Source organism: Pteronotus mesoamericanus, unplaced genomic scaffold (genome assembly GCF_021234165.1).
Source record: "Pteronotus mesoamericanus isolate MK-2021 breed Mesoamerican mustached bat unplaced genomic scaffold, CSHL_Meso_final contig_425, whole genome shotgun sequence".
NCBI classification, from domain to species: Eukaryota; Metazoa; Chordata; class Mammalia; order Chiroptera; family Mormoopidae; genus Pteronotus; species Pteronotus mesoamericanus.
In genome coordinates, this window is record NW_026555159.1 from 119499 (window position 1) to 141100 (window position 21602).

A 21602-nucleotide genomic window follows, 5' to 3' on the forward strand; every position below is an offset into this window, starting at 1 on the left:
GAACAGAATAGAAAGCCCAGAAATAAACCCATGTCTCCATGATCAATTGATATTTGACAAAGGGGAAAGAGCATGAAATGAAGTAAAAATAGCCTCTTCAACAAATTCTGTTGGGAGGTCTGGACAGGTACATGCAAACAAATGAAATTAGAACATCAGCTTATACCATACACAAAAATAAACTCAAGATGGATAAAAGACTTACATATAAGTCATAAGAACATAAAATTACTAAGAGAGAACATAGGCAGTAAAATTTCAGATATCCACAGAGCAATATTTTCACCGATATGACCCCTAGAGCAAGGGATATAAGTGAAAGACAAAGCAAATGGATTACATCAATTTAAAAAGCTCTGCGCAGCCAAAGAAAACATCAGCAAAATGAAAAAGAAATGCCCCTATGGGAAAACATATCGGCCAATGATACCTTGGACAAGTGTTTGATCTCCAAAATATGTAAAGAACTCATACATCTGCACACCAGGAAGATAATCCAATTAAAAAATGGGCAAAGGACTAGAACAGACATTTCTCCAAAGGACATACAGAGGACCCATAAACATATGAAAGATTGCTCAACATCTCTAGCCATCAGAGAGATGCAAATTAAAATCACAGTGAGATACCTCTTTACACTGGTCAGAAGGGCCATCATAAAAAAAGGAACAAAGATGTTCTGGTGAGGTTGTGGAGAAAAAGGAACCCTAGTACACTGTTGGTGGGAATGCAGACTGGTGCAGCCATGTGGAAAACAGTATGGAATTTCCTCAAAAAACTAAAAATAGAACTTCTTTTTGACCCAGCAATTCCACTGCTGGGATTATACCCTAAGAATCCCAAAACACCATTTCAAAAGAACCTATGTACCCCAATGTTCACAGCAGCATTGTTTATAATAGCTTAGTGCTGGAAACAGCCTAAGTGTCCATCAGAAAAGAGTGGATCAAAAAACTGTGATACATGTACACAATAGTATACTATGCAGGAGAAAGAAAGAAGGAACTTCTACCCTTCAAGACACCATTGATGGAACTACAGAACTAGGGAGTATTATGCTAAGTGAAATAAGCCAGGAGGTGAAAGATAAGTACCATACAATCTCACCTATAAATGGAACTTAAGAAAACAAACAAACAAGCAAAAGAGAACCAGAGACATGGAAATAAAGAACATAATGTTAGTGACTAGAGGGGAAGGGGAGGGAGATAATGGGGGAAGGAAGGGGAAGGGTCAAGTCAAGGAATGTATATAAAGGACCAATGGACAAACATAACAAAGGAGAGGACTGAATGTGGGAAAGTGGGGTGGGCACAGCAGGGGAGAGCAATGGGGCAGTAATGGGCAGTAATGGGTACAACTGTAATTGAACAATAATAAAAGAAATTTAAAGAATTAAAATTGCTTCTTTAAGATAGAAAAATAAAAAGGACTTTGATATCATCAATCTGATTTTAGTTGCTTGAACCCTTGTGACTCTTTATTTCCAGTATTTCATATATTGAACATAGCTGGTGCTTTCATATCCTACTGATATTTCTCAGAAAATGTATCAACTACTTTCTTCTTGGTTCATTTTTGATGCCTCTTTAATTATACTTATTCTTGCCCATTTCTATGGCACTTCTCAGAGGACCTCCCACATTTTTTTATATTTGCCTATCAATGGCCTTGAGTTATTTCATGTCTTAATTACTATGCATAAGTTTGTTATAAATGTTCATGTTGAAGTAATTGTGTACACAATAATTGTTTTCTTCTGAGTTGATACCTAGGAGTCTAAATGCTGTGTGACATGATAAGTTGATATTTAACTTGAATTTGGTTTACATAACAATGAAAATAGATTATTTTCAAGATTATTTTCTATTTTTACTTTTACTGTTATCTATTGTCATTATTTGTCAGTTATTGTGTACCTTGTGTTAAATTTTCTTTGCATGATATTAAGATGACTGGTATCTTCTTTACTTTTATATTTGTGCCATAATCATTATTTTTCCTTTCTTTTTAGATACTTTTAATGTGCTTTTGTTTTAATGTAGCTTTTGAAAACTGCGTATTATATATTTTTATTTTGTTTTTAGTTCAGTGCCTATCTCTATGTTTTTAATGGGAAAGTTTAGTGCATTTAAATTTCCTATGGTTATATCTTTATTTAGAATTTTTTCTGCCATTTTATTTCATAGCCTTTATTTATTGTGTTTTAAAAAATTTCCCCTCTTTTCTTGCTTTCATTTGAGTACATCAAATCCTACTCAAAATTGTTTATTTTTTATTTTTAAGGACCCTTTCTTAAATTCAGATCCAAGTTCAAGTTTATTTTTCCTATTGATTTATTGTTAGTATTGAAATTTTCCATAAAAAGTGATATAAGTTGCCAATTCAGAATTAGGTTTTATCATTTTGGTTCAGAGTTACTTCTTGGTGCTCTTGTTGAGTTTATTGATTGTCACAAAGCTACACAATAGCCATCTTGAGCTGGTTCAAGTGCAGGAAAATAATCTGTTTATTTCATTCACCAGTTAAGACTGATGGCTTCTGTAAGCAATATTGATCACTCACTTTTTAGCCACCTTTTATGAACTGGTTGCATATAATTGTGAATCCCCTGGATATAAAGAGACTCTGAAAAGAATATGAAAGCAAGTTGAATTGTTAGCCTTTAATCTCAAGAAATCAGGGCATGATAGAGAGTTATAAAGCAAAAGAAAAGTGGCCAATAACTGTTAGGGTATCAAGTAAGTTAACTGCTTAGTCTTACTCTTTCTGGGTAACTTCCAGAGCAATTTCAGAACATGTGCTTCAAAGTCATCCTGCCTAAGGGATAAAAAAAAGCTGGGATATTTATAAATTTACATGTATGTGTTAGTGGTTTAGAACTGTTGCAGATAGACTTCTGCTCTCAAGCACTTTGCAAAGCTTTATATAAGATAGAGTCTACTCATAAAGGCTGTAACGTAAAGAGAAGCAGATATTGGCAGCTGGAAGTCCAGCTGCCCTGTAATAAAATGTTGTTATAAGAGGACAGGTTATGGTCAACAAAAATATCCTCTAGAATGGCCATTCTAATTTTTAGCAAGACAGTTTGGTTCAGATGTCATCATCTCACATGGAGAATGCTTAATTTCATTTGTCAGATGATAATTCATAGTCTGTCCTGAAATGAAACCCAGCAAAGAGTAGGCTTATCCCACTCATTGTTTTGAATTTCTATGCCTTATTCACAGAGATGCGATTCTTGTATTTAAGACTTATGTCTTTTTAAATTATACTTTTGATTTTTATCAAATACCATTCTCATTGTTATTAATGTATAACCTGACTGCATTGGTCAGACAAAACTTTTTATTAAGGAATATATACATTTTATATACCTAAAACAAATATAAATCTGTGTGATGATAATTTTACTTAAATTACCATCAAAATTTCATACTTCATAATATTCAGAAAATATTATTTAATTTACGTATTGAACCACTATATGACTTGTATAAAAATTATAAAGATGTAAATGAAGCAGAAAGATCACCTTTAAGTAGCTTCTAGTGAATGAAATACATAATGTAAAATGCATGTAATTTGGGATACCTGGTTGGAAATCCAACAGCAAATGGCAGGACATGTCGATTTCAATGCTTATCTAATGAGATTTGCCAAACATGGATCAAGGGAATAAGTATGTTAAATAGTAAGTCATTTTGTAGTTTGTCAAGTGCTTGCATAATATTTGGTATTTGTGGACTACGTTCCCTGTTTCGTAGGTAATTTAACTGAGGTGAAATAAAGTGTGTGGCTCCAAGTTAAAACTAAAGTGTTTTGATTCCTAATAACCTGGTCTTTTAACTGTGTTGCCTAATCTCTGTGAATGCTACATGTCTTACTTCGTTTATCAATGTGATTTCTAGCATTTACCTCAAAATTGAATAGTTTTCCAATTGTTTTGCCTTACAACTATCTTAAGCTCTAGCTGGGGATCCCGGGTACCAAATACTTATCATTTTGGGCCCCACCGTTTCCCTGTAAATTCCCTGTGAGATCCTAGGAAGTAGGCTGTTTTTCTGTTCCTCCCAAGGGTCTACACCCTCGAGAGAAATAGGAGTATGTACATCTATATAAAGTGGTCAAAATATAAAGGTCTTGCTCCTATTTTTCAGGGATATATTGAGCATCAGTTTTGGTAAGTGCAAGTAGCTGAAAAGCCCTTTGAAAAACAAAACCTTGGGCTTTGTTAGACAATTTAAATCCAAATAAATGATATTGAGGTAAGAAGAAATGCTGTGGGGGGGTGTGTGTGTGTGTGTATGTTTGTGTGTGTGTGTACGTATGAGTGGAGGTGGGATTGCATAACCTAAAATTTAAAATAGAGTTTATTAATCCTGATATCAACAGGGTCCTATATACTTGATAGTATTACAATAAAAGTGACTCTCACTGTTACTTAAAAAAGAAAAATCCCTCTGCACCCAATCTAGGACTTCTCATGGCAAAGGAATATTCAGAGAATTTTTTTGAAGTAGTAATTAACACAGATATTCACTGATTATCTTCATTATGCTAAAGACTATATCATAGCTTCTAAAATAACTATTTTAGATAGATCCTTTTTTTAAATAACATTTAACAGAAGAGCAAACATCTGCTGGAAGGCCTAAGCAGCTTACCCGAACTCAGTTTCCAAGCTGAGATTTTTACCCAGATGTTTTTGCATCAGACTTGAGGGCTGATTTTTTTACCTTGAGGAATGGAAATTCTAAGAGGTCAGGGCAATGCTTGATCTGATGAGTATCCTCCTTGAAGCACTCTCTTCTTTATTACCTGCTCCATCCTCTCTCCTAGGTCTACTCCCACATTGCTGGATCTTCTTGTGCAAGATGCTCTCAACAATCTTGCTGCTCCTCATGGTTCTATATGAAACTTAAATTTTGTACTTTGTACATTTTTCCTGAGTGATCTGATCTTCTTTCATGACCTCGGGTACCAACTATCATGCCAACATTTCTGAATTGTCAGCTCTGTTGGGTTATTTCTCCTGAAGTTCAGAGTCCATGTCCAAAAGCATACTCAGTAATAGATGAAGTTTACCATTGAAAATGTTGATGAGTGGAGTGACTATAAATATCTCTTGGTTAATATTACAGAAGAAAAGGAGAAGGCATTAAGAAATGATTCCATGCCTTACATTTTTTACCATTGACATTCATTCTTTGCACATTTGCTGAGAGTTTTTCATGTTCCAGAAACTATGTGGATGATAGGTATATGAACGTAAATAAAATCCATCTATGCTTTTCAGTGTTTAGCACTCAGTGTATATAGAGGTGGCGGGGTTGTGTGAGATAGCGATCAATGCATCATAACACAGTGTAGAAACTACCATAATAAAAGATGCGCAACAGCAATGTTTCCTGAAAAATCTAAATCAATATACATCTGCCAAAGAGGAAAACAAAAGGAATAAGTGTTAATTTTTTGAAATTGGGAACTTTTCTTATGACTCCTGGGAAGAAGGAATTAGAATGATATTTGCTAAGCAGTCATTCTGACACATTATATACAGAATGATTTTCATGGCACTTGAAAACCTGGTACTACCTAAAATGTATTTTCCCTGGGCTTGGCATTTGGGTTGCTGACTTGGCGGGAGATAAGGAAGGCATGAAATACTGCATAGGAGCTGCTAGGCTAGCAGATGCAGCTCTTTTTTACAAGCAAACAAATCAGATCTCTGTGGATAGTACCCTCAAAATATCAAATATATTGGTCCAGTTCTACTTGTTTAATGTCTTTCTTGGTTATTTTCTAAAAAAGTTACAAAATACCATATAAGTTCCCAATCAAGCTTTAATTTAGTTTAGAAGACACTGATAATTTTTATTGTGCATATACTTCCCACTGAAGATTGATGATTTTTCTTCTACTACAATTTGGACATTAAAATATTCTGGAATGAGGTTAGCATCTAGTGTGAGCTTTTTTGCCTGTTTTCTTCCTTTATTTTTTGCATCTTTGTCTTTTATACTTTCAATTGAAATTATCAATTTAATAACTTTTATTTATTCATGCATGTATTCCTTGGGCTCACTAGATAAAAGGGGATGTATGATGGTCAACTTAGGTATGTGTCTCTACAGTAAATTACAGTGATTATTCAACCTTGGTTATCCTGAGCTGCAAAAATTAATAAGTTGTAAGATTGTATATTTTTCCTTTGATAATATAATATTAATTTCTTAATAGAGACCTTAAGAATAAAATCAGGGTTTAATTTAATATATAGGTGAATTTAAAAAATTTACTTTACAAAAAAATGGATTGATTTGGAATTTTTTCACATAGAGTTTCCTTTACTAATTTTCTCAGGTAGAATATGAGATAATTTGATGAAGAGAGATAAGATTAACAAGCCCATGAAGTTACTGTATGACTTCACTACTTTCCCTCGATATCTCCTATTGTTTGAGACATCAGGGATGGAACTGGAGAACATTATTCTAAGTGACATAATCCAGGCAGTCAAAGACAAATACCACATGATCTTACCTATTAGTGGAACCTAATTAACAAAACAAACAAGTAAGCAAAATATAGCCATAAGCATTGGAATAAAGAACAAACCGACAGATACCAGAGGGGAAGGAGGAGGGGGGAATGGGGGAAAGAAGGGGAAAGGTTGTCAAGGAACACATATAAAGGATCCATGGACAAATCAACGGGGGTTAGGATTAAAGGTGGAAGGTGGGGGTGGGTCGGGTGTGGAGACCAGTCGGGGGGGAAATGGAGACAACTGTACTTGAATAACAATTAAAGAAAAAAGGGAAGTGATTTTGTTCTGTTCTCTGTATCACCAGTGCAAAACCCTGGAATGTGGTAGATAAAGTGATTATGAAGAATTAACGAAGCTTTTATTTATTTATTTTTCTTGGCAGTAACGAAAAGTTTTCTAAAGAGTACAAAATTCACCCAAGTGATGCTGGAGGATACATTTATCAGCTGGGTTGGGGGAATGTGGGGATCAGGAGTGAGCTCATGCATAGAGCCGGTATTCTTGTTTCAAATTTTATACTCATACGTTTACTTCTAACAAAATCTTATCAAGACATACAACCAAGAAATTATAACATCAGTCCCTGCAAAAGTAATTGTAATGAGGCAGAATGGAAGCAAGTTGTGAGGGAGAATGAAGTCTTGGGAAGCTTCATGCTCAGGGGCCACAAAGACAAAACCCGGAGTTTTCTGACTAAGAGATTTCATGCAGCCCGAGTCGTGACTCCTTACGTCTGTCATCTATCGCTGAGTAAAACGCCTCCCTACTCCTCAGGCTCTTTCCTGGAAACAAAGGAAGGAATGCCACATCCCCATGTTTTGTAAATAAAAGTGCTGCATTCAGGGAAAAATCAGACTGCACACACTGGATTTCTATGAGAATGAGGGAGATTTATTAATTGCAAAGAACTCTTTTCCACTATTTGTATTTCTGGGGACATTCTCTTCTAACTCATAGGGTTCTGTGAATCCATGGGGCATATGTTTCACTGCTTGGAGCAGGTTGTTAGTGCTCATAAAACTGGTGAAATGAGAGTGTTGGGTTGAGTTACATTTCAAAAGTGTCCCCTGAGGCCAGCTGTTTGTGCTGCCACCAACCACCACCACCATCATCCTTATCCTCGTTCTCACTTACCATTATTAAATGCTCCCTACTATTAAATGTGATAGTATATTAGGTGCTTTACAAATGAGCTACTAATTCACAGAAGTGGAATCTGATGTAAAGTTGTTATTTGGACAACCTCAGCTAGTTGGTGACACAGCCAACATTTGAGTCCAGGCTTGCCGGACCCTATCGGCAGATGGCTGACTCTAATCAAGGAGAGAGATACCTCATGGTAGCTCCCTGTAGAACTAGCAGCATGCCTGCACAGTGGGTTTGGAGTATTAATTTACAAAAAGGAGAGAATGACTATCAATAAACGGGGGAGGGGACACATAAGCATTCACAATAAAAGAAAAGAGTCTTCCATAAAAAAACAACAAAGAACCATACATACACACAGAGGCACAAACACATACACAAATCACTCTGTGGAAATGAGGGTGAGGTGAGTAAGATAAGTCCAATAGCCACATGTGCAATTTCAGGAAACACAGAACAATTTAAATAGGCAAAATGAGAATGTGTTTAGGTCCTGATATATTGTCATAATCTTTGATTTACAACTCTTTAATTTAATTTATAACATGTATATATTGTTATCCCACATTATATAGAAGAGAATGCAAGATATTTGGAATATAATGAATTAGCAATGATCCAACTCCCCATAGCTTATTTTAGTTGGAGAGTTTTTATTTTCAAATAACTTATGATTATGGAAAGAAATAACAACTATTCCAATGTATAAATAAAAATAGATGCTTCTCCAGAAGAAGTAGTAAATTTTTCAGACTTGACATGGAGAAAGTGATGCCACAAAAATCTCCCTAAAGTAAAAAAATTAATGTTAAATTTATAAATGGGTCAATGGAGCAAATAATGAGCTTGAATTTAGCTCATTCAGAGAAGAGTAAGAAGTAGGTGAATTAAGGAAAGCGCAGCAGTGCGAAAGGACCTGCTGCATTTGGTAGTTTAGAGAATAGGAAAAACCCAGGTTGACTATATAAACAGGTTTCTAGGGTTGGAAAGACGTTAGGGAGCAGCAAGAGTAGGTTTGGTGATATTGGGAAGATCCTTGACTGCTTTGGTAAAAAGAAAAAGAGTTTCAATATAGTGCTAAAGGCAATAAAGAACTAGTTCTGTGTGAGAACTGATGGGAAGATGCATTTTTGAGATCACACTTGCATCAATATGGAGAATTTGGAAACACCTGCATCTGAGGATAGAGAAATTACTTATGAGAATATTACTGTAGTTCCTTCAAAAACTAATGAGAGTTTTAATTTTATATGGAGGTGATGGAACTAGAGGATAAGAAAGGTCAACCAAAGGCCATGCAATATTTGAATTTATAAGCTTGGAGACTGGGTAATCTAGAGTTGTGTAGGTAGAATTCTAAAAGATCACTCAAGATTCCAACCCCTTAAATGCTAGTCCATCCCTTGAGTGTGAGTGGACCTATGAATGCAATGGAGTATCACATCTGTGATATGTTACATTGCATGGCAAAAGAGTTTAGAGATGTAAATGAGGTACCCTGATTATTTGATTCTGAGTTCACCAAATGGGAGAATATGCTGGGAGAGCCTGACCTAATTATTTGAACCTTTAAAAGAGATGAGAAACAACAGAGAGGTTCCTCTGCTAGATTAGAAGATGCGAAATGTCCTATTGTGACAAGTCCAAATGGCTGGAAGCTAAGACAACCCTCAGCTCACATCAGCAAGAAACTTCATCCTATACCACAAGGAGCCCAATTCTGCCAACAGCATGAATGAGTCTGGATGAGGATCTTGAGCTACAGATGAGAGCACAGTCTGGCCTGAAACTTTGATTTTAGGCTTGTGAGATCCTGAGCAGAGACCCTATTTATGTTGTGCTCAGATGTCTGACTTACTGAAATGTGAGATAATGAATGTCTTGTTTTAGGCCATGAGTTTGTGTTAGTTCTTATGCAGCAATAGCAACTAATGCAACAAGTATGTTTCAGTCCAAAAAGAAGCCCAGTGTGAACAATTTGTTCTATCTTTCATGAATTTTCCAAGTTTATAGATCACCGATTATACTCTTACTTATCCAGTGATACTATTGATCTAATCTTTATTTCAAATCCATATTCTTCCTATGGTAGGGTGAGAGTAATATGGGCATGTGTGTTTTCTCTACTTTCCTTATAATCTGGAATTCATCTTTGTTTTTCATGTAACACTATTGCTATTGTGATACAATTCACATACAACAGAATTCATCATTGAATGTGCAAAATGTAACGGTTTTTATTATATCCACAGAGTTGTGCAACTCTCATCACAAAGATTTTTGGGACACTTTCACAATCATAAAAGAAATGCTGAGCAACTCCTTTCCTACCTGGGTTCTATTCTTACGATTGCCGTGATACTGGCAAACCACTGGTGGGCAAACACATGGCTAACTCGTCAACACCATTTGTTCCTTACTTTTGCCCTATGAAGTTTTGGCTTGCAACTCTTCATGGTCAAATTGCTATTGAACGAGAACTTGAATTGAAATTCATCCCCAGGACTACATTTGGGGAAGTGAGAGTGAGCTAGACTGAAAATAAATTGCCCTTTATACTCTGTCATCTGGGGCACAGAACGTTAGCCGGACACAGCTGTATAGAGTTCTCCCCTAGGAATTTGTGTTTCTGCTGGGAAAATGTCTCTTACCAGGCAGCCCTGGGCTCTTTATAAGGGCTCTCTTTGTCAAATCTGATAGCTCTGTCACTCTGTCTTCCTGAGAACTTCCTATGTCTCCTGGCAAAAGAGAACCTCTTTGGAGATGGTTTAAGAGGGCAAGATCGATCAGGGTCTCTGTTTCCCTTAGTGTCAGGGATCTTTTCTTCCCCCCCCCAAGGTTGTGATGTTGAAATAATCTCTCTCTCTCTCACCTCTCTTCTCAAGAAACAACAGGGTCTGGCAAGGGCGTAGTGTAAAGGGACCCCTTGTATATTGTTTGTGGGAGTAAAAATTGATCCAACCACTATAGAAAATAAGGAGTTTCCTTGAAAAAATAAAAATAGATCTACCATATAATCCAGCAGTTCTATTTCTAGCTATATACTCAAAGGAAAAGAAACAGGATTTGAAAGAGATATATACTATCCTGTGTGTATTGCAGCATTTTTCACACTAGTCAAAATATGGAAATACCCCAAATACCCATTAATAGATGGATGGATAAAAAAATGTGGTACATATACCCAATGGAATATTGTGCACCCATGAGAAAGTAATATATTCTCCCATTTGTAACAGCATGAGTGGATCTTGAACACATTATGCAAAGTGAGGTAAATCAGACAAAGACAGACAAGACAGACAAGGACTGCATAATATCACTTACAGTGGAATCTAGAAAAGCTAAACTTGTAATAAACAGAGTAAAATGGTGATGACCAAGGAGTAGGAGGTGGGTAATAGTGATGGTGCCTACGGGTACAAACTTGTAATGAGTAGTAAAAAATCCATAGAGATACAATACACAGTATAATGAATATAGACAATATTAAACTATAATTGTTAATAAAGTAAATTCTGGTATATTAGAAATCATATTATAATATATAAATGTATCAAAGTAATCAAAGTAACACTCTGTATGCCTTAAACTTACAGTGTTACACACCACATTTATTAATAAATAAATATAGTTATATATACTTCCTGGAGTGACTCTTCAATGAGAATGGGATAAAATTAAATGACCTCCCCTTCCAGACCCAAGACTTTTTTTTTTTTCACGAGGTCAGTGCTTAGGGCATTGAAATCTTTTCTGAATACATCAGAGCTGCATAATCTTCAGATAGCTTATAAAACCAACAGTTCAGAAATTGGTAAACTTGGTAGAATACTATATATTCAACATATTCATTTATTATGTCAGTATTAAAATGTTTGCTGAAATGTTTAAAATAGTTATTCCAAATATACAGTCAGGATCATGTGTTCATTTATTACACAATTTTTAAAAAATTAAGTTCTTTTAAGGGAAAGATTGGCAAAAACATGGCATTTAGAGTCAGAAAGAGAAAAGTTCAATTCCTGAGTCTGCCATTGGCTTATTAGATGAATGTGAGAACTTGATTCCTCTGAGCCTGTTTTGCCTTAGTTCTTCTACCTTAAAAAAGAGCTAATGAGACCCAATGTGTGTTGTTCTGATGACAACGGATGTGAAACTTTGTACTGGGAACTATCTATTTATATGTTCCTGGTGGTCTGGTTATAAAAATAATTCTCAGAGGCGGGATACAGACATTTCCAAAAATAGTTATTTATACTGGCTGAGTAGTTTCAGTGCAAGAAAATTCAAGAGTAGTTTAAGAACCATAGAATTTAAGAAAAGGGAATTCTCAGGTGACCTAGACTTTGGGTGATAATGATGAGTCAATATAGGTCCATCAGTTGTAACAAGTGTACTATATGGTGGGGGATGGTGCGAATGGGGAGAGCTCTGTGTGCGTGGGGGCAGGGTGTATTTGGGAATTCCCTGTATTTCCTCTCAATTTTGCTGTGAACTGAAGACTGCTCTAAAACATAAAATCTTAAACAACAACAGTAAAAATTAAATAGTGGGACATAATGTTTTTCATTTTGATTATTCCTATATCTAAATTGATATTATTAATTTTAATGTACTTTAAAGTTTCAATATTGTTTTATAATCCTCTACAGAAAGAATTTGCACTAATCCAAAAAAAATCTAAAACAGGATTCTCAGACAATATGAGAAGAAAAACACATTTTTCAAAAGAGAACAGGATGATGTGAAAAGGAAAAGAAAAACATAAAAAGAAAGCTATCCTTCCTCCCAAGCTCTGCTAATGGAGATCTCTGGGTTAGAATAGTCCTACTATTTCCCAGGAGTTTTCTCATTAAGAGGTTTCAGGCAGCCTGCGTCACAGCTCCTTATATATGTCATCTGTCTCTGAATAAAACACCTCCCCAGCCACCAAGGCCCTTCCTGGCAAACAGGGCAGGAAAGACCACGTCTCCATACTCTGTAAGTAAAACTACTGCATTCAGGGAAAAATGGGACTTTACACATACTAGTTTCCTTTAAGAATGAGGAAGATTTGTTAACTGCAATGGGCTCTCATGGGTGCCTAAGGAAAACTGGAGATTTTCCCCCTGAAATCTGTATTTATGGACACCACAATCTAACTGACTGGGCTTCTTGGATCGATGGACCATATGTCTTGATGCTTACAACAAGCTGGTAGCCTGCCTCTGCAACTGTGAGTTTTCTCATTAGCTGTGTCATATTTAAAAAACACCATCAGGGCATTGGTGCTACTGCCCCATCCATCACTGTCATCCTCATCCTCATCCTCATCCACATTTACCGTTATTAAATGCCGCCCATGTACTAGTTAGCAGATTAAATGCTTTATAAATGCTTTCTCATTTACTCCTTACACATTAATGCTTTTGGTAAGCTACTAGTTTCACAGAAGCAAATCTAATGTAACGTGCTTATTTGGAGAACTTCAACCAGCTGGTGGCAGAGCCAGTCCTTGAACCTAGGTTTGCCTGCTCCTATAACGATATTAGTGACTTTTTATAACCAGGGGGGGAGAGATCACTCACAGTGGTCCTGCACAGAGCCTGCACCATGCTCCTGCAGTGGGGATGGAATCTTATCTTCACATAAGGGAGAGAATAATTATGAAAAAACAGAGTGAAACACATAAAAAGCTTTATCTAAAATCTTAAGAATCTTCCATTAAAAAAAATCAAACACACACATATGCACACACAGAGTATTTTCACCTTTTGAGAATAAAAGAAAGTTCAGTGAGATTCTTCCAATAGTCACAAGAGTAATTTCAGGCTATATGGTATGAATAGTCAAAAGAAGAATGTGTTGAGATTGCGATGTATTTCCAGAGCCCTTGGTCAGTTTACAACTTTTGGATTTAAATTGTATGAAAAAGTATCTACAGCTTCTCACACTGACAAGACAATGCAAGGTATTAGGAATATAAGGGCAGATAAGCAATTATCTACTCCCCAGTAGCTTATTTTAGTTGAAGAGAAATATTTTTGAGAAATCTATGATCACACAGTAGAACAACTACTAAGCCAGATGTATAATAAAAAAGGTGAATTCAGAGGGAGAAACATTTCTTTCTGACTTGACCTAGAAAAGGCAATGCCACAAAATGCTTCCAGAAGTCAGTAAATTAATGCTGAATGTATAAATAGACCAAATAAGAAAGTAGTGAGTCTTTAGACTGTGGAATTTAGGCTCATTCAAAGAAGAGTGGGAAATACGAGAATGAAGCAGAGTACAGCAGTGTGAAAGAACCTGCTACATTTGGTAGTTTGGTGAAGTAGAAATATCCCAGGCTGACTATATGGGGTTGGGAAGAGGTTAAGTCGCAGCAAGAGAGGGTTTTGGCAACAGTGGGAAGATCCTTCAGTGTTGTAGTAAAGAGATAAAGAGTTTCAACTTCATGTTGAAAGCAACAAAGAGCTCTGTGTGCGGAATGATGTGAAAATTATTATTGAGATCACACTCGCATCAATATGGAGAATTTGGAAACACTTGCAACTCAGGACAGGGAAATTATCTATGAGAATATTTCTATAGTTCCTGCAAAAACTAATGAGTTTTATACAAAATGGAGGTGATGGAACTGGAGGATAAATGTGGTCAGTCAGAGACCATGTAAGATTTGAACTTTTTTAACTGTGGGGATTGGATGACCTAGAGGGTTGTGTAGGCAGAATTCTAAAAGGGCCTTCAAAGTTCCTGCCCCTATGCAGTTGTCCAATACAAAACCCACCCGTTGAGTGCGAGAGGACCTATGAATGTAATAGGGGATCACATCTGTGATTGTTACATTGTATAGCAGTTCACAGATGTAAATGATGTCCCTGACTATTTGAGTTAGTCAAAAGGAGATTATACTGGGTTAGACTGACCTAATCATTTGAGCCTTCAAAATAGACAGGAAGCAGCAGAGAGATCTGTCTACTGAATTAGAAGATGCAAAATGTCTTATTGAGACAGGTCCATGTGGCTGAGAGCAACCCTCACCCCATACCACCAAGAAAACAGAGACTCAGTCCTGCATCACAAGGGCCTCAATTCTGCCAACAACGTGAATGAGTCTGGATGAAGACCCTGAGCTCCAGATGAGAACACAATCCTGCCTTAAACCTTGACTTTAGGCTTGTGGGATCCTGAGCAAAGATCCTATTTATGTTGTGCTCAGTTGTCTGACTTACTGAAATGTGACATAATGAGTGTGTCTTGTTTTAAGTCATGAATTTGTGCTAGTTTTTATGCAGCAACAGAGAACTATTTCAATAGAGTATGTTTCAGTCTAAAAGGAACCAGATTTCAACTGTAGGTGTGAGCCATTAAAGAGGGAAATGAAGATAAACAAGTATTCAATAAATTGTTGGTTGAGAGAAGTACTTTAATGCTATAAGGAGCCATGTTTAATAAGAGAGGGCTTTTTTTGTTTGTTTGTTTGTGTTTGTTTTTGTTTTAAAGTATGTTTATAGCAGTGTGGAATTTCCTCAAAAAGCTGAAAATGGAACTACCTTTTGATCCAGTGATTCCCCTGCTGGGACCATACCTTAAGAATCCCAAAACGCCACTTCAAAAGAACCTATGCACCCCAATGTTCATAGCAGCGCAATTTACAATAGCCAAGTGCTGGAAGCAGCCTAAATGCCCATCAGTTGATGATTGGATCAAAAAATTATGGTACATTTACACAATGGAATACTACGCAGCAGAAAGAAAAAAAGAACTATTACCTTTTGCGACAGCATGGATGGAACTCAAGAGCATCATGCTAAGCGAAATAAGTCAGGGGGTGAAAGACAAATACCATATGATCTCACATATAAGTGGGACCTAACCAACAAAACAAAGATGCAAGGAAAATAAGACCAGCAACACTGAAAAAAAAAAAAAAGAAACAAACAGAGACAAGAGGGAAGGAGGGAGGGGTGGGCAGGGGAAAAGGAAGGGAAGGGGCAAGTCTAGGAGCATATAACAAGGAGTCATGGACAAAGCCAAAGTGGGGAAAGATTGTGGGAAGGAGAGAGGGGACTGGGGGGAGGAGAAAGTGGAAAAGAAAATTTAAAAAATAAAGTATGTTTCAGTTAAAAAAGATGGCAATTTACAGACTATGCTAATGTTACCAATAAAAGGGAATGCAAATTAAAGAAAAAAGGGGAAAAAATATTTCCTGAAGTAAAAAGTGATCTATGTATTCATTTTTTGTCAGTTTGGATAATTTCCACATTCCTTACCCTCCTAATGATAATTCCATATGGGATTCCAGTTGTCTTCAAACATCACCTTTTAACACTTTGTATTTTACACTATAGTGACATTCTGGAATATCTAAATCTGCATACCATGGATATGCCTAGAATATTTTCATGGTGATTTTTACCTATCATCCCCTGCGCAAGTAATCTTCATGTTCTCAAGGAAGCCTTTCTTGACCTTTCCCACACAACTTTTTAGTACATACAGCCTCTGTATTTTAAACACAACCCTCTTACTATGTGTATTATACTGCATTTTATTTGTTTGTTGACATGTTTGTTTTCTTCGCAGTCCTATCCTTTGATAAGTATCCTGAAGGGCAGGTGCCATGTCTAATTTGGTTCTGTATCCCCACTATCTCCATTACAGGATACGTTCAGTAATTTAATGCTGAACTAAGCTAACTCCAAACTTGATTGAGAAGCCAGGTGGTAGTGTTATCTTTGGAAAGAAGTAGGAGTTCTTGTTCTGAATAAGGAAAGAATTAAGAAAGGTTGAGAAAATCATAGGTGTGGAAGAAGAAACCAAATGAAGGAGATATTAACCCGGAGACAGTGTCTCGGTCAGAGAAACACTATTTCCATCTATTATCTCAGCTATCAGGTGATAAAACACATAGGCAAGTATAAGCAGTATGCAAATTGAAGTGTAAAAGGAAGTGTAAAAATTTGATTGTATAATGTTTTAACTTTAACTTTTTAAAGTGACAATAGCTAATGTTTGGTGATCTTTTACATCACAGTGAGATAGTCAAGTTTTTCACATACCTTAACTAATGTGATCCTCACAATAATTCTGTGTGGTACATATGTTATTAATAATTTAGAGATGGAGAATTTCAGGAACACACACTTTAGTAATTTATCACATGGATTACTCAGCAGATAAATATATCACTTCATGCTTGAACCCGTTAAGAGTTTAAAATATGTAATCTTTAAAAAATTGACTTGGGATGTTAAATAAAAACTCATAACATCAGAATATTCATAATACTGAATTTTGAGACCCTCCATATTCAAATAGTTCTGTTTATAATTGTCTTGGTTGCTTAGACTTGTTATGTGATATGAAAGCTAATTAGGTACGGTTCAGGCTGTATTATTACAAATAGGATGTATATTCATACAGGATTATCACAACTACTAACAGCTACTAGGGGTTCAACAAATATTATGTCTTTATTATCATTAGATATAATCACCCAGATTGACAGAATGTATCATGCTGAAGAAGAAAAGATTTCTTTTTTGGTCACTGGAAGTTAACTTTATTGCCTCTGGTGAATTACAGCATACTGTTTGCTTATCATCTAAAATTTCATACAATTCTATAGCCAATTTCAACAATATTTATTGACTGCCTGCCAAGTGCAATCAGGAAGTGATGGCTACAGTCTCCTTGAACAGATGTGAATTTACACAAAATGGGCCACTGTTAGATTTGTTTGTGTACAAATCCTGTATCCTCATATAATCATTCATTTCCTACTTTCTTCTTCTTAATTAGATATGGTCTTAGTTTTCTTTTTTTAAACCACTCTTTATGAGCTTTATGTATAGTATAGATATTGTAGTTTATGAATATTTACCCAGTGAAATAATTAATTTCAAGTACTGCACTCTAAAGAAACATAATTTATCATTGCAGGATCGTCAGTTTAAGATTCTGCAGTTTGAGTTCAACATGTCAACTTTCCAAAATACCACATCCTCTTCCCTCATTTTCCTGCTCACTGGGGTCCCTGGGCTGGAAGCTTTCCACACCTGGATCTCCGTTCCCTTCTGCTTCCTCTACGCAACCGCCCTCTCAGGAAACAGCCTGATTCTCTTTGCCATTGTCACTCAGCCCAGCCTCCACGAACCCATGTACTATTTCCTCTCCATGCTGTCCACCACTGACCTCGGCTTGTCCATCTCCACCCTAGTCACCATGATGGGAATATTCTGGTTCAATGCCAGGAAGATCAGCTTTAATGCCTGCTTGTCACAGATGTTTTTCATTCAACTCTTTACTGTCATGGAATCTTTGAGTGCTGTTGGCCATGGCCTTTGATCGTTTTGTGGCCATTGCTAGTCCTCTTAGATATGCCTCTATATTAACTGATCTTAAAATAGCACAGATTGGAGTAGCAATCATCACCAGAGGGACACTAATACAGACACCTACGGTGGTGCTTCTTAAAAGACTGTCCTACTGCCGCAGCCGCGTGCTGCACCACTCCTACTGTTTCCACCCTGACGTGATGAAGCTGTCCTGCACAGACACCAGGATCAATAGTGCAGTTGGGTTGACAGCCCTGATCACCACTGCTGGGATAGACTCTGTCTTTATCATCCTTTCTTATGTTTTGATTGTTAAGACTGTCCTCAACATTGCATCCCCGGAAGAGAGGAAGAGAGCCTTCAGCACATGCATCTCCCATATGGGGGCTGTTGCTGTATTCTATATCCCATTGATCAGTCTGTCCTTTGTCCACAGATTTGGAAAATGGGCCCCACCCTATGTACATACTCTGATTGCCAATGCCTACCTGCTGATCCCGCCTGTGATGAACCCCATCATCTACAGTGTGAAGACCAAACAAATACGCAGGGCTGTGCTGAAAGTTCTCCATGTCACGGCAGCAAAGAACTAGATGAGTTTTTAAATTTCCTATTTCTGATCATTACACAGATGAGCAAAATGCCACTTCTGGCAATTAAAATGTTGAGTCTCAGGCTTGGGATAAGAGCATTCTAGAAGAGCACTTTAAGTAAGAAGACTGGGCTACAGAAATAAATTTAGGGTCGAAAATCTCTGTCATTATTTTCTTCAGATAGACAAGTTTACCTGTGGTCTAAAATATGGCACAAAGAGTCCTGTAGTGTGGTTAGAAAAACAGGAGTAGAATGACTGAATGTTTTACTAGAGTTCTCTAATCCAACACCTCAGAGCTTTGAACATCCTTTAGAGTAGCCTCTACTTCTCCTTCAATATTCTCCTGTACTTATTTTGTACTATAGTCTATTAGTGTTATTTTATCTTTATTCTGTATTTATGAACTCCCCTAATTTATAGATCACTGATTATATTTGCACTTATATTCTGGTGTTAGTATTAAGTTATCTTTTTTCCAAACATATTTTCTCCTCTTCTTTTAAGGTAAAAGTAATTTGGCCACATGTTCTTTCCACCTTCCTTATGTAATGTCCAATCTTCTTCCTTTTAAAAAAATATTAGTTTTATTATATTGCAATTTAATTCACATATAGTTTAATTCACTCATTTAATATGTAAAAGTTTAATATTTTAGAGTATATTTACAGTTGTACAATTATTGCCACAGTAAATTTTAGATCATTTTTATAATTCACAAATGGAGCTCTGTACCTTCCATCCCATCTAGCCCTAGGTATCTACTAAGGTACTTTCTGTCTCCATAAATTTGCCTATTTTGGACATTTTATATAAGTTAACTCATATGATATTTAGTCTTTTGTTACTGGTGTTTTAAATTAGCATAATAGTTTTCAGAGTTTATCCATTTTATGGAAAGTGCAAGCACATCACCCTTTTCATTGTCAAACATTCCATTATATGAATCTATCATGTTGTATGTAGCTATTTTTCAGTCAATGAACACTTGAATGGCAGCAATATTTGTTAAAAAAAACTATTCTTTCCTCATTGAAATGTCTTGGTACCTGTGTCAAAAATCAATTAACAAGAAGTGTGAGAGTTTATTTTTGTACTCTTAGTTCTGTTCCATTGAGCTCTATGTCACTCCTATGAAGTACCACATTGTCTGGAAGACTGTAGCTTTGTCTTAAAATGTAAAATTGTTAAGTGTGAATCCTCTAACTTTGTTCTTTTTTTTTCCATGATGATTTTGGCTATTCTAGGTGTCTTAAAATTCCACTGGTATTTTGGGTCCAGCTGTCTCTTTATGCAAAAAAACAAACTGAAATTCTGATAGAGATTGTATTACATCTATAAATCAATTTGGGAAGAATAGCTGTGTTAACAATATTGTCTTCAGCTCTATAAACATAACATATCTTTCCATTTACTTAGCAGTTCTTTAATTTCTTTGAAGCAGTTTCTTTGAGTCTGTGTATGCGTGTACGTTCTCAGTGAGAAAATTTTGCACATCCTTGACTAAATTTATTTGCAAGTATTTTTTATTATTTTTGATGTTATGGTAAATAAACATTTTTCTTAATTTCAGTTTTTGATATTTCATTGTTAGTTTTTGATAACAGAAATATAATTGATTGTTTATATATTGCTCTTGTGCAACTTTAAGTCATTTATTAGTTTTAATAACTTGTACATTTCTTAGAAGGTTCTATGCAAAAAACAGAACAGATGTACATAGAAATAATTTTACTTCCTCCTTTACAATCTGGATAGAATTAATTTCATTGCTTTCTCTCATTGACCTGGCTAGAATATACATAATGTGGAATAAATTGGTGAAAATGGACATCCTTGCTTTTTTATCATATTAGGGGAAAGTATTTCATCTTTGTCATTTAGTATAATGTTACTTGTGGATTTTTCATCGATACCTATTATCAGTTGAGGAAATTCCTTTTTCTTCCTAATTTTTAAATGTTTTTATTATAAGCTGATGTTGAATTTTGTCCAAAGCATTTTCTGCATCTATTCACCATGTGAGATGATGATGTGACTTTTGTTCTTTATTCTATTGTTTCCCCCAATGTTAAATCAACCTTGCATTTTTGGAATGAATCCCACTTGGTCATGACATATAATCCTTTTTATGCATTGCTGGATTTTGTTTGCTAGTATAGATTTGCATCTATATTCATAAAATAGGTTTTTAATATTGTCTCCCTGGTAAAATGGCTTCCTAGAAGGAGTAGGGTATGTTCCTTCTTCTTTTCTTTGGAAGAACTTGTAGAAAATCGATATATTTTTTTAGGCATTTAGTTATTCATCCATTTAGACTTGATGAATCCATCCATCTACACCTAGATTTAGTGAATCCATTTAGGCCTGTGTGTTTCTCCTTTGGGAGTACTTAGTAAAATTATTAATTCAGTGTCATCAAAGAACCAACTTTTGGTTTTGTTGACATAATTTATTATTTATTCAATTCTCTATTTTATTAATTTCCACCAATATAATCTTTATTCTTTTTCTTTTTCTTTACTTAACTTCAGTTTTCCCTTTTTCCCTCCAGTATCTTAAAGTGGAAATTTAGATAATTGATTTTAGTTATTTCCATTTTCAATATAGGCATTTATGTCTATAAATTTTCTTTAAGCACTCTTTCACTTCACCTCATACTTTTATTCATCTCAAAGTATTTTCTAATTCTCTTTGTGATGTCCTTTATGTACCATTGATTATTGATGACTGTATTGTTTAATTTTCAAATATTTGTGTATTTCTAAATTTTTGTTATTGATTTAACTTCCTCTTGGCTCACTTCTCTTGGAGCTATACCCTTGTTTTACATGCATGGCACCAGACAAGATAACATATAGTCTTGTCAGTTTCTGACTCTGACTTATGATAGATGTGGCAAAAGGGTGATTGGCACCCCAGTATTCTCTGACTGCCATATAAGCTTCTATATGAATTATAATTGAGCTTCTGCCATATAAGTGGAGCT

The 21602-nt window shown here is 35.7% G+C and overlaps 1 protein-coding gene across 1 annotated transcript; it reads left to right on the forward strand.

Annotated features, from left to right (window-relative positions):
• The first annotated feature begins 17662 nt into the window (after nt 1-17662).
• On the forward strand, nt 17663-18614 carry LOC129073768 (olfactory receptor 51F2-like). Its single transcript, XM_054577429.1, is given in 2 exon segments — nt 17663-18007; nt 18009-18614. Coding segments are annotated over 2 exon segments (951 nt in total).
• The last annotated feature ends 2988 nt before the right edge of the window (nt 18615-21602 follow it).